This window comes from Dermochelys coriacea, chromosome 3 (assembly GCF_009764565.3).
Source record: "Dermochelys coriacea isolate rDerCor1 chromosome 3, rDerCor1.pri.v4, whole genome shotgun sequence".
In the NCBI taxonomy this organism is placed as follows: Eukaryota; Metazoa; Chordata; order Testudines; family Dermochelyidae; genus Dermochelys; species Dermochelys coriacea.
Genome location: NC_050070.1, coordinates 140,799,377 through 140,813,309, shown reverse-complemented (window position 1 = coordinate 140,813,309; position 13,933 = coordinate 140,799,377). Strand labels below are relative to the sequence as shown.

The window sequence follows — 13,933 nt, the reverse complement described above, 5'->3', positions numbered from 1 at the left end:
TTTGGTGAAGATTTTTTGGGAAAAGACATTTCCAAACGGCTCTTTCCTAATAAAAAACCCGGTTAGACATTTGGTGTTGGCAGCGAAAGTCCAAGGGCAAAAGGTAAAATAGTTTGTACCTTGGGGAAGTTTTAACCTAAGCTGGTAAAAGTAAGCTTAGGAGGTTTTCATGCAGGTCCCCACATCTGTACCCTAGTGTTCAGAGTGGGGAAGGAACCTTGACATGGTGGCAGAGCGGTGGTATTAACTTGAAATCATTTTGAGATCAATTTGAGATTTTTTGAACCAGAAACACAGATATTAAAAGGGAATTTTTTTTTCCTTTGGGCTGCTGGAAATCATGTTTCCAACTGAAAGCAGTTAAGAGGTTTTTTTCCTCTGCTTTGGGGCCAGAGCAGAGACGAAAGGGAATTGTCTTTTGTGAGCTGGAGTTTTCTCTACCTAAAGGCAGGGTAGTTAACCTCCTCCAGGGAAATTCACAAGTCTTCACAGACCTGAAGTTTTTTGCTTTTTGTTGTTGTTTTTTTCTTCTGCTAAGAGCAACTGGACAGGTTTTCTGCCTATTTGCCTGGAGACAAAGGTGTTAGGACTTTTTTTTTTATTTTTTTAGGATTTCTCTGTAGGCTGACAATCACTGTCAGAGAACATAGGTATCCGGACAGCACGGCAAAATTTTACAAGCCAAGTTTTTTTTTTTGGTTTTCTTTCTAACTCTTGGGTGTAAAGTTAGTTAAAAATGGAGAGGTTAGGATGACAGACTCCACGGTTCAACAAAAGCTGGAATTCGCCAGATTGGAGGCTGAGGAAAAACAAAAGGAATATGAAAGATGGATAGAACTCATGCGGATGGAGATGGATGCACATGTGGCCAGGGAAAAAGAAATGGGTGCTGCCCACAGGAGGGAAATGGAGGCAAAGGACAAAGAAATGGAGGCGAAGGAAAAAGAGAGTAAGCATGCACTGGAGATGGAGAAGGCAAAGGCTCAACAGAATATACCAACAAACCCAGGCAATCCTTCTCCAGGTACCATTTCCCATCCCAGAAAGTTCCCCACCTACAAGGCAGGCGATGATACTGAGGCCTTCTTAGAAAACTTCAAAAGGGCCGGCCTTGGGTACAGCATCTCTACAGACCAATAAATGGTAAAGCTGACGCCACAGCTCAGTGGACCCTTAGCTGAGGTGGTAGCTGAAAAGCCCAAGGAACGCATGAACCAGTATGAACTGTTTAAAACCAAAGCAAGAGTCAGAATGGGGCTAACCCCCGAGCATTCCTGTCGGCAGTTCAGAGCCCTAAGGTGGAAACCAGACGTGTCATTTACCCGACATGCCTACCACATTAGGAAACATTGGGATATCAGGAGCAAGTGTTAAATCTCCAGCAGATTTGCCCTTCCTAATGCAAATGGAACAGTTCTTAGAGGGTGTTCTTAAGGAAATAGAAAGATACATCCTAGATGGGAAGCCCAAAACTGTAATCAAGGTGGGGGAGATTGGAGCCAAATGGGTGGAGGTGGCAGAGAAGAGAAAAACTGGTCACAGTTGGAGCAGATACCAGAAGGGACAACCTCAGATCACACCCTACTACCGGGGGCAGCCCAAGGCCTCACCTACCCCCAAGGAACCCTCCAGCCACTTTATCGTCCCGCCACACCGTTCTCCAGCAACCCACCTCGCCCCAGTGACCTGTCAGCTGGAGATGTTTTAAATGTAATGAGCCGGGGCATGTAAAGGCCAACTGCCCCCAAGAACCCCAAAAGACTACAGTTCATTGGACCGGAATCACCCCAGAGGTCCGCAGGCCCAGATATCTCCCAGATACCCTTGGAGCGAAGGGAAACTGTGAGTGTAGGCGGGAAGAAGGTCACCGGATGGAGGGACATCGGAGAACAGGTGTCGGCTATCCATGCTTCCTTAGTGGACCCCAATTTAATCAACCCAGAGATCCAAGTGACGATTCAACCCTTCAAGTTCAACTCTTCCAATTTGCCTACAGCCAAGTTGCCTGTCCAGTACAAGGGCTGGTCAGGAACGTGGACTTTTGCAGTCTATGATGATTATCCCATCCCCATGCTGTTGGGGGAAGACTTGGCCAATCATGTGAAGTGAGCCAAGATGGTGGGAATGGTCACTTGCAGCCAGGCTAAACAGGCCATCATGCCTAGCTCTGTTCCGGAAAGTTCTACCAGGACCTGGTCAGACGTGATGGACCTGGATCCCAGGCCAATGTCTGCAACGGCAGTCGTGGATCCAGTCTTAGAGACCCAGACAGAGCCAGTCCCAGAACCGGAACTGGCGGAACAACCGTACCAGACCCATTGCCAGCACTGAATCCAGTACTTGCAACCCCAACATCAGAGGGCCGCACCAAACCTGAACTGGCAGCAGCCAATAACCCTACACAAGAGGCTCAGCCGGAACCTGAACCCCAACATAGTGCACCAGCAGAGAGCGGTTCACAGTCAATGGAAACAGCCCCATCCCCTACATCGCTTCCAGAGGGACCAAGCATAGGTCCACAATCCAATGAGGAACTGATGTCTTTAGCATCAAGGGAACAGTTCCAGACCGAACAGGAAGCAGATGAAAGTCTCCAGAGAGCTTGGACGGTGGCACGGAGCAACCCACCACCTCTCAGCTCTTCTAATCGATCCAGGTTTGTTGTAGAAAGAGGACTTTTATACAAGGAAGCTCTTTCTGGTGGACACCAGGAAGACTGGCATCCTCAGAGACAGTTGGTAGTTCCAACTTAGTACCGGGTCAAGCTCTTGAGCTTAGCCCATGATCATCCTAGTGGCCATGCTGGGGTGAACAGGACCAAAGGGGAGGGGAGGTCATTCCACTGGGAGGGAATGGGCAAGGATGTTTCTATCTATGTCCAGTCCTGTGAGGTATGCCAAAAAGTGGGAAAACCCCAAGACCAAGTCAAAGCCCCTCTCCAGCCACTCCCCATCATTGAAGTTGCATTTCAGCGAGTAGCTGTGGATATTCTGGGTCCTTTTCCAAAAAAGACACCCAGAGGAAAGCAGTACATACTGACTTTCATGGATTTTGCCACCAGATGGCTGGAAGCAGTAGTTCTAAACAACACCTCGGCTAAAAGTGTGTGCCAGGCACTAGCAGACATTTTTGCCAGGGTAGGTTGGCCCTCCAACATCCTCACAGATGCAGGAACTAATTTCCTGGCAGGAACTATGGAAAGCCTTTGGGAAGCTCATGGGGTAAATCACTTGGTGCCACTCCTTACCTCCATCAAACAAATGGCATGGTGGAGAAGTTTAATGGAACTTTGGGGGCCATGATGCATAAATTTGTAAATGAGCACTCCATTGATTGGGACCTAGAATTGCAGGAGTTGCTCTTTGCCTACAGAGCTGTACCACATCCCAGTTTAGGGTTTTCCTCATTTGAACTTGTTTATGGCCACGAGGTTAAGGGGCCATTACAGTTGGTGAAGCAGCAATGGGAGGGATTTACACCTTCTCCAGGAACTAACATTCTGGATTTTGTAACCAACCTACAAAACACCCTCCGAACCTCTCTAGCCCTTGCTAAAGAAAACCTACAGGAAGCTCAAAAAGAGCAAAAAGCCTGGTATGATGAACATGCCAGAGAGCGTTCCTTCAAAGTAGGGGACCAGGTCATGGTCTTAAAGGCACTCCTGGCCCATAAAATGGAAGCGTCAAGGGAAGGGCCATTCATGGCCCAGGAGTGCCTGGGAGCTGTTAATTATCTCATAGCATTCCCCACCTCCAACCGAAAGCCTAAGGTATACCATATTAATTCTCTAAAGCCCATTTATTCCAGAGAATTAAAGGTTTGTCAGTTTACAGCCCACAGAGGAGATGAAACTGAGTGGCCTGAAGATGTCTACTACGAAGGGAAAAGTGCTGGTGGTGTGGAAGAGGTGATCCTCTCCATGACCCTCGGGCGATGCAGCAACAGCAGATCCAGGAGCTGTGCACTAGCTATGCGCCGACATTTCTCAGCCACCCCAGGACTGACTGAACGGGCATACCACTCCATTGACACAGGTAATGCTCACCCAATTAAAGTCCAACCTTACCGGATGTCTCCTCAAGCTAAAACTGCTATATAACAGGAAATCCAGGATATGTTACAGATGGGTGTAATCCGCCCCTCTGGCAGTGCATGGGCATCTCCAGTGGTTCTATTTCCCAAACCAGATGGGAAAATACGTTTTTGCGTGGACTACTATAAGCTAAATGCTGTAACTCACCCAGACAACTATCCAATGCCACACACAGATGAACTATTAGAGAAACTGGGACGGGCCCAGATCATCTCTACCTTGGACTTAACCAAGGGGTACTGGCAGCTACTGCTAGATGAATCCGCCAAGGATAGGTCAGCCATCACCATACATGTCAGGCTGTATGAATTTAATGTACTTCCTTTCGGGCTGCAGAATGCACCCGCCACCTTCCAAAGACTTGTAGATGGTCTCCTAGCAGGATTAGGAGAGTATGCTGTTGCCTACCTTGACGATGTGGCCATATTTTCAGATTCCTGGGCAGAAGACCTGGAACATCTACAAAAAGTCTTTGAGTGCATAAGGGAGGTGGGACTAACTGTTAAGGCTAAGAAGTGTCAAATAGACCTAAACAGAGTGATTTACCTTGGACACCGGGTGGGTCAAGGAACTATCAGCCCACTACAGGCCAAAGTGGATGCTATCCAATGTGGCCTATCCCAAAGTCAAAGAAACAGGTTCAATCCTTCTTAGGCTTGGCCGGTTATTACAGATGATTTGTACCGCAATACAGCCAAATCGCCACCCCACTAACAGACCTAACCAAAAAGAAACAGCCCAATGCCGTTCAGTGGACCGAAGAGTTTTTCCTAGCAATGAAAATTTGTGTTGTATGTTTTATTTCAAGTTCCTCTTCCATAGCATATGTACTGTATGCGATCCTTCATATCTTATAAAGAATTAATTTCATACCAGGTAGTTGAAGGCTGCCATCACATCCCCCCTCATTCTTCTCTTCTGCAGAGTAAATAAGCCCAGTTCCCTCAGCCTCTCCTCATAAATCATGTGCCCCAGCCCCCTAATCATCTTTGTTGCCCGCTGCTGGAATCTCTCCAATTTCCTTCCATAATGTAGTTACTTAATTTAAATATCTAATTCAAAATAACAAATTCTACATCTTGTATTTAGGCTCACAATTTGTTTAATACTGCTGCTGTAACTGGAAAAAAAAAAGTTAACTACATCAAGCAACATCACAATTTACATTTAGTGGGTTCTAATGTGTTATCAATAGAATAAAAAGTAGTGTCGTAAACCTCAGCCATCCTTTCTAGGGTCCCATTGGCTGTTCTCCCCTGGAGCCCGGAACTGGTGTTGGTGGACCTGCCCCCAAATCTGCTTTCCTCTCTTTATTAACTCTCATACAATGGCTGGACTTTGCTATTCCCATGGTGGCACTTGACAGTGAGGTGCAAAGTGCCTGCTCCAGGGCCACCACTCGGCATGCAAAGTTAAGGTGCCCAATAATGGACTGCAACTTCCTGGCTGTTCTAGCCTCGACAATCAATCCCAGAAGTTCCTCCAACCCTCACATCTAACAATGCCTAGGCAGATCAGCTTAGTAGAGGGCCTTTCTGCTTTTTTCATCCACCATAGGTACCCCCATTTTACAGGCCAGGGCCTGAAATGCAGAAAGCATGCCAGCACACCCCTCAGGATCTGTCCTGCCATCCTCAGTTTTCCCAAATTTGGTCCCCAGTTTCTATAGGCAACCACACTGAGCTCTGCCTCAGTTTCCACCATTTTGGTTCTCAATATCCACTGGGAGTTTGGTTTCAGCCACCCCAACCTGTGACTGTTTCCCTAATTTTGATCCCCCATTTCTGATTGAATATTGGCTGCAGCCATCCCAAAATGCATCTCAATTTTGACCTCACAGATTAGTTGCAATCATGCAACAGCCACCACAGATTCTGTCTCAGTTTCCTCAATTTTGGCTGGAGTCTTTGTCACAGCAACCCTGACCCATGCCTCAGTTTCCCTAAATTTGCTCCCCAATTTCAGCTGGATTCTTGGCTTCAGCCTCCCTGAGACATGCCTCAGTTTCCCCAGCATTGGATAGGATTTTGGCCGGAGTCACTCTGTTCTTGCCTCAGTTTCCCCAGTTTTGATAACCTGTGGAGATGCTCACCATACTGCATACCTCCTCCTTGCTGGGTGTGCTCTCAGTGGCCTTTGGCTCTGTCTCTGAGCTGGACCAAAAGTGTTTGGTCTGTAATATTCTGCCTGCTGGGGAGACCCACACTCTACCACCTGCTGCCTGCCTCCTCCCATCCCACAGCCCTTCATAGCCTGCACCCTGCCCATGGGGTTGTTTGGCTAGCTCTTTGCGTCCAGGCTCTAGAACCTGGGGAATCCCAGGAGATTCCAACCTCTGGGCATGTCCCGGGGTTTCCCCTGTCCTCCTTCCTGCCCCTCAGAGCTCTGTCATGGTGGGGGGAGCCCAGCCAGACATCTTGTCCGGCGTTGCCCAATTACCCTGCCTGTGTGTGTGTTACAGAATAGAAAAATCATTAACCATATACATTTGACCAGCACAATAATCTCCCAAATTTAAAGACATTGAGACAGATTCTGCGTCAGTAATCAACGTAAATCTGGGATAACGCCACTGATTTCAGTGGAAATACTCCATATATCCTCTGGTGTAATTCAGAGCAGAAATTTGGTTTCATCTGCCATACAATAACTGCACTATACAGAGAAACCTGCAATATTTACTATTGGTCACTAGAGTGAGCAAGTGCTTGAAGTTCTTCAATATTATATTGTGCAAATCATTCACACGTATCCCGTGGAGATGTCAGATATAAAGCAACCTCGTGTGTGCAAATCCTAATCAGTGTGATGTGCTGCACCACTTTTGAGAACCACAACACTGTTCTGTTAGTGAAAGTTTAATAACTAAACACAACAGGAGGTGGCAAGATAAGCTATTTTCCTCGCTATTATGATCGGAATTTACTGCTGTATTGAGGTGCCATGCATCATTATGTGACCATAGAATGAGCCAGAACAATTCAACTAACAACTCTGAACATGAAAGGGAGTTTCAGATCAACTGTTTTTTCTTAAGCCCCTGACCAGTGTTTAGCAGGCAGATGGATACAAGCAGTTCCAGGTTACAAATAACAAGATTAAATGGATTACGTGACTGAGACGCTGCATTTTGGGAGCGTTTCTGTGGAGTTGCTAAGTTGCAACAGATTTCTCACATTCTATCCTCATGGGGAATTCATGAGTGTCACAATTCTTCCAGCCTCAGCTTCTACAACTGCACTCAGTCTCTGACATAGTCAGACTAAAATTCTGTTTCCCTGGCACCTTCTCAGATGGTCCTTTTATTCTTATGTCAATACGACTGCCAATCTGTGAGCACGAGTATCCATGTGCAACATGAAAGAGGTTTTGAAACACAAACAGGCTGAGAGGAACAGTCACAAGGATCCCTTTCAGTTCTGTACATGCCAAATCACACACTGTCGACCACTGAAATTGTTTTGCTTTCTCACTCAGCTATGCAATGTTTCCCGATATTGGTGAACTCACAAATAAACTTTCTATAATAGCAGCAGAGCCCACAAATCTCTGCACATCTGTGAGTGTCAGAAGACAGGCCCAGTTCTGCACAGCCTCTGTTTTCCTTTTTTCACTTGAAATTCCTTCTTTTACCATTTTCTGCTTGTTAGAAACATTCAGTGAACAGACAGAAATCACAAAAACTTTACCAACGAAAGTTCCCCTGTGACACTGGGTCTCAAAGCAGGTTTCAGCCACTCCCCATCCTTTCCTTGCTTGAAAGCTAAAACACCAGGTAGCTTTTGTTATGGTTTCTGGTCCATGGTAGCAGGACAACTTGTTCACTGCAAATCAATTGTCTACATACACATGGGCATCGGGAGGGCCCCCCCTTCCGCATAAGGTCCCCGCACTCCCGCATGTAGGAGCTCCTAAACTGCCCCATAAAAGGAAAAGCCCTGAAGGGCCTCCCCAACCAGAGGAGCCCCAGCCCGTGTGCCTCATCCAGCCCCGCCCCAGCACCAGACTGAGCCGTTGGTCCCCCGAGTGCCGGGCCAGCCCCACCGCTGCCAGAGTCAGGCCAGCCCCACCAAGCGCTGGGCTGAGCTGTCAGTCTCCCTGATCGCCAGCTCCTCCTGCCCTGAAGACCCCCCGCCTCCACCGAGCCGCTGGCCCTAGCAGTGTGGCGAACAGTGGGGACCTTCGGGGGTGGGGTGGAATGGAGGAGGTGGTGGGGGTCTTGGGGAAGGCAGGGGGCACCGCGGCCTAGTTGTCCAGCGGTGGGTCAGTGGCACTGCCAGGGAAAGCTTTGCCTATTATACCCACCACCCATGTACATACAAGTAATTTGTTAAACCAGAACCACATCTTTAAAAGGAATTTCCACAGCCTGAATTTGCTGGCATTTCTATACAGTTATTGGACATAATTGAATCCAAACAAATTATGAGCTAATCCACTCTTCTTGCTTAATTCCAGAGTCCAACTTTTTAAACACAGTTTTCCCCACTTTTGGATAGGTACCTGTTCCCCAGTCCCGGTCTTTATTTAAGACCAGGCAGGTCTGAGTTTTGGATCCCTCATTTCCTAGCCTTTTTAGCATGTCTGAGTTAATAACTGTTATGTTTGAGCCCATATTCACCATTCCTGTGAATTCCATGCTTCCTACTACACATTCAGTAGTTAAATTCCTTTTACTGTTGTTTAACTGCCCAGATCTAAACAAATACTGTGGGGCCTGCCTGACCCTTATATCTTCAAGCTCTGGCTCTTCAGCCTGATGTTCCCTCATTTGTGGGACTTTCACTAGGCATTTGTGATGCTCTGTCCTCACCAGATTCATAGGTATAACAATCATTTTTGTTACTCAACTTTTTCAGTACCAGCATTTAGTAGAACTGCTTCCCTTAATCTTTCCCTTATTGCCAATGTCCCTTGTTTTACAAACGACATTTAACAATGCTTTCAACCCATAAAAAATGTCATGAACCAAATTAGAATTCCTGTTCCACAGTGTACATTAAACACAGATCTGGTGATCAGTTTCCGTCTTCTCCATTAGTGGCTACTTTCTTTTCTGGTGAACTGCTTAAAAGTGTCTGTGGCAAATTCCACAGAATCTAAAAGTGTCCTTGGTCTCCTTTATCTGATCTTCAGCTGCAAACTGAAGTTCAGCTGAGCTTTTATGAACTAATCAATTACTAATTTGTCCTGGAAGTCTTCACTGGTACCTCGATATTCCAGGAACACAAATCTCCTCGGGTCTCCCATCTGAGGTCTTTCCCACACGCTTCTAGCCCTTAACTGTGCCCAGCCAGACTGATGGCTGGCTCCAAACTGCTTGTCAAGAGCTTGTAACAAATCCGGACAATACAGTTTTTTTTCCAAGGTAAATTCTGCTGCACCATCAGAGCTGGCCACTCAAGATAGGTTTCAGAGTAGCAGCCGTGTTAGTCTGTATTCGCAAAAAGAAAAGGAGTACTTGTGGCACCTTAGAGACTAACAAATTTATTAGAGCATAAGCTTTCGTGAGCTGTAGCTCACGAAAGCTTATGCTCTAATAAATTTGTTAGTCTCTAAGGTGCCACAAGTACTCCTTTTCTTCTTTCCACTCAAGATAGTGGCCAGAAAACTCCCTCTCTCTTCGTCTCTCCAAACATTCATTTGGGCTATGACATTCAACTGGGGAAAATAAGACTCAAGAATTTGTTCTCTCAGAGAGAATGGGCTTTTGTATCACTTGATCTGGAACAAACTGACTTCTCCTTTCTGGGCCTCTGTTGGTTACAAATGGGGTAGGAAAGTACTGTAAAGTACCCAAGCTCTCTGACTGGCCTGATTCCTCATCCATGTGAGGAATGTGTCCATGTGTCCACAGTGGTCTACAACATTTTGAATTCCTTCTCTAGGTTATATTTTGGTTTCTTACATCAAGACTGGGAATTTTCTAGCTGCTACTCCAACAAAATTTCTATTTCTGACTCCAGGTAATTTCTTAGTCCTTTCTAGGAAACCTCCAGATATTACTTCAATACTTTTGAAATGTCTCCAGCTCTTGTTTTAGTTCCTTATGGGACATCTCCATCTTTTGTTTTCATTTCTTTTGGCCAGGGTTAAATCCCAATTTGATACTGATTTGCTTTGATTTTTGTGCACACCCTCATTATCTGTTTCCACTGGGGTCAACAGGAATACCTGTTCACAATGTCTCTCTTTGGAAGCTCTCTCCTGCCCCAAACACCAGTGTTGCCCCCACTGGCATGAGCAATTAGCCAGTATTCAGGGCCTCACCAGGTTGTTTCCATTAGGATAAGAAATTGATGATATGAGCTGGGTGATATTTTTTAGCGTAATCTGGTTTATTTACAGAAGTGTATACAAATTCCTGTTCCCCTGAACACAGTAGAAACAAAGAACTTCAGGCAGTTTCCCCAAAATTCCCCAAGTCTGCCATTCCAGCAAGTGCTGTGCCCCAGAAGCACTGCCACCTGCTTCCTTTGAAGCTCATACTCACAACTGCTTCTCAAGGCTCTCTCCTGGCTTTTTGCCCCTAGCACAGAAAGGCTACAAAACCAATATCTTACCCTCAGTATTTGCAATCAGGGAAACTCTTCAGCCCACAGTTTAACTCTAACGTGCTGTAACAACCTTTTCCCCCCTTTGGTGGGACACTTCAGACAGCCCAAGGGACAAATTCGGGAAAAATTGCTTAAAGCAGGGCAGTTACAGCCTAAGGCTGAGGTTCCATTGCATACCAAGACAAGGCAAACCAAACCAGCCAAACAGAGAAGACTTTGATTTTACCCTGATGCTGCCTTTGGTGGGACACAACTGAGAGTACCAATTCAGGACAAATTGCTTAGAGCAGGGCAGTTACAGCCCAAGGCTGGGGTTCCTTTGCTCACCAAGGCAAACCAAACCAGCCAAAGAGAGAAGACTTCAATTTTACCCCACTGGCAATTCAGAAGTCATACAAGCAATTCCTTAGACACTCCAGTTTTCCAGTATTACCACCAGTGCCACTTGTTATGGTGACAAATGGTTATGAAAACCAAAACCCTAGTAAAAGAAAAAGGTTCTCCTGATCCCAAAGGACCAAGCCCAAGACCCAAGTCAATATACAAGTTAGATCTTACCCACAAATCACGCTGTTCCAATCCTTTAGAATCCAAAATCTAAAAGTTTATTCATAAAAAGAAAGATAGATGAGAGCTAAAATTGGTTAAATGGAATCAATTACATACAGTATTGGCAAAGTTCTTGGTTCAGGCTTGTAGCAGTGATGGAATAAACTGCAGGTTCAAATCAAGTCTCTGGAGTACATCCACAGCTGGGATGGGTCATTCAGTCCTTTGTTCAGAGCTTCAGTTTGTAGCAAAGTCCCTCCAGAGGTAAGAAGCAGGTATGAAGGCAAAATGGAAGAGATGCAGCAGCCTTTTATATTCTTTGCCCTATGGAAGATTACAGCAGCAAGGTGGAGCCTGGAGTCACATAGGCAAGCCACATGTCCATGCATGACTCAGTTCTTTACAGACAGACACCATTGCTTACATGTTAGTTTGAATGTTCCCAGGAAAGCACAGATGTGGATTGGCATCTCCCAAAGTCCATTGTCTGTTAAGTGTTTCTTGATTGGGCACTTTCTGAGAATAGTCCCTTCTCAAGAAGCTGACCAAATGCTTCACCGAGGCTACTTAGAATCAAAACACATTGATATACAAGTACATAGCCAATATTCTTAACTTCAACTACAAAAATGGTACACCCATACAGATAGCATAATCATAATAATCAAATCATAACCTTTCCAAAGACAGCTACCCAACAACTTTGTACAATATTTTTTGCAAATATATAACAGTGGTTGCAACAATGATCTATACAGTTACAGGTTATGTCAGTAACATCACACCTGCCATGTGCCTTGGACAGTTCCTCCTTTGTTTATAGCTATCTCTACTATATAAAGGGACTTAAAAGCTCCTTCTATAGAGTCTGAAAGAATGCTTAGCACACTCATTGACTTTAACTAGGTCTGTGATTGTCTTAAGATCAAAGATTTACCTGGTGGCAGCCACTAGCACGTTTCATAACAATAGGGTAGATTCTCTAGGCCATCATTTATTTGCATTTGTTAATGTGATGATCATTAGAGGTCCTTCCAGTTATCTGGGATTGTGAGATCTTGTAGCGTGGACATGGGGTTCCAGTCCATATCTCTCATTTAAGGACCCCAGCATGACTCGATATTTGTATTAGTTCCAGGGTTCCTCAATCTCAGGAAATCTAGCTCACAATCAATAGGAGTTTGCCCTTGACTTGCATGAGTTATTAATTCACAAACATTAAAGAAAAAAGAATCATGTCACTCTAAGTTTAACATGGTCCTCTACCACTATCCTCAAGAAGCAAAGCTCTGGATGGAAATCTTGTAATTTTAGTGCATGCTGAAGTAGGAAAAAATATTTGATGAATAAATAGAGGGGAGAAAGGAGACGTCTTTGTGGAGTTTCATCATGAGCAGTTTTATCAAACCGCATCTCTCAGCCTGCACCTGGCAAAGTGCAAAGCCCTCACTGCTACTCTCTTCAGTTTGGGATTACCCAGAATTAGGATAACAGAGTGCCCAGAGGGATAAGCACCCATTATCACTGCCAATAATGATATGAAGTAGGGGCTGATGTTGGTAAATAATTCTGACAATACTAGTGCCATAAAATAAGAAATGTAGAAGAAAATAAAAGAGATCAGTCCTTTAATTGCTCTGACATGAGCCTCGGTAATGGTGTCCCTGGAGCTGCTAGTGGTTTTTTCCATCCTCTTGCTGTGTCTCCACAGGGAAATGATTAACAGTATGGCGGAAATCATAAATATAATGAAGGGAGAGGAATATCCAAGCATGGACAAAATAAAGAGGCTAGAAGATAAATCAACCTTATACTGACATTCGCCGGTGGTGTTTTCTGACAGATTATTCATTGAATTGTCTATATACTTTCTGTCTATGGCATTAACTGAACGGAGACAGGTGACCAAGGAGACCAGAAAGGATCCCATGAGTAGCTGTGGCCCTAGCCCTGATATTCTCCACTTCAGGCAGAGGAAGAGAGGTTGGCTGAAGTTGGCAATCTTCACCCAGTAGAAGACACTTAGCCAGGCAGCAAATTATAGACTGAGAGTATTTAGAAACACCCAGACAACAGCCAATGTTCTCGATAATTGAAAGATGGTACCATTAATGATAAATGTGCACTGTAGGAAAAATCTGGAGATGCCCAGGCTAGTCAGGATCATGTCACAACAGGTCAGTTTTCTGCTTCTGATCCACTCACTGCAATTCACAACGATCATCAATCTGTTTGCTATAATTCCTGTAATGAACTCAATTTCTAAAACGATCAAACCAATAATAATTGCAGGAAACATGGTTCTGCCTGTGGTCACTAATGCTTGCCCAGCTTCTGAAGCTTCAAGAGAAATTGTCCCAGAAGAAAATGCCTCACTGAAATGTCAGGCTTCTAGTATCTTATCCAAACTTGTACTGTCCTGCCTTTGTATCAAGCTAAAAGTGAGATGCGAGATCTTTTCAGCTATTGAATATGGAAGACTCAGGTGTGTTTGTTGGAATGAAAATCTCAGAAAGATTCTATTACATTTGTGGTGATCTACTCCTTTCTCCTGCCTTTTATTTGAATATCCTCTTCCTCATTGCTGTGCAGTGACTGTCTGTGCCCTACTTCACAGATACTTTTCTATTGATCTTTCCTGATTATTTATTATTATTATTTCTCCTTTGTTTTCAGATTGGTCTACTGCTATTCTTTCTATTTTAGGCAGCCTTGGAGACCATTCATAGGTGCT

The 13,933-nt window shown here is 44.9% G+C and overlaps 1 protein-coding gene across 1 annotated transcript; it reads right to left on the bottom strand.

Moving 5' to 3' along the window:
* Positions 1-12,601: 12,601 nt before the first annotated feature.
* LOC119852985 (taste receptor type 2 member 7-like) lies at positions 12,602-13,498 on the bottom strand. Its single transcript, XM_038395211.1, is given in 1 exon segment — positions 12,602-13,498. A coding segment is annotated over 1 exon segment (897 nt).
* Between the last annotated feature and the right edge of the window lie 435 nt (positions 13,499-13,933).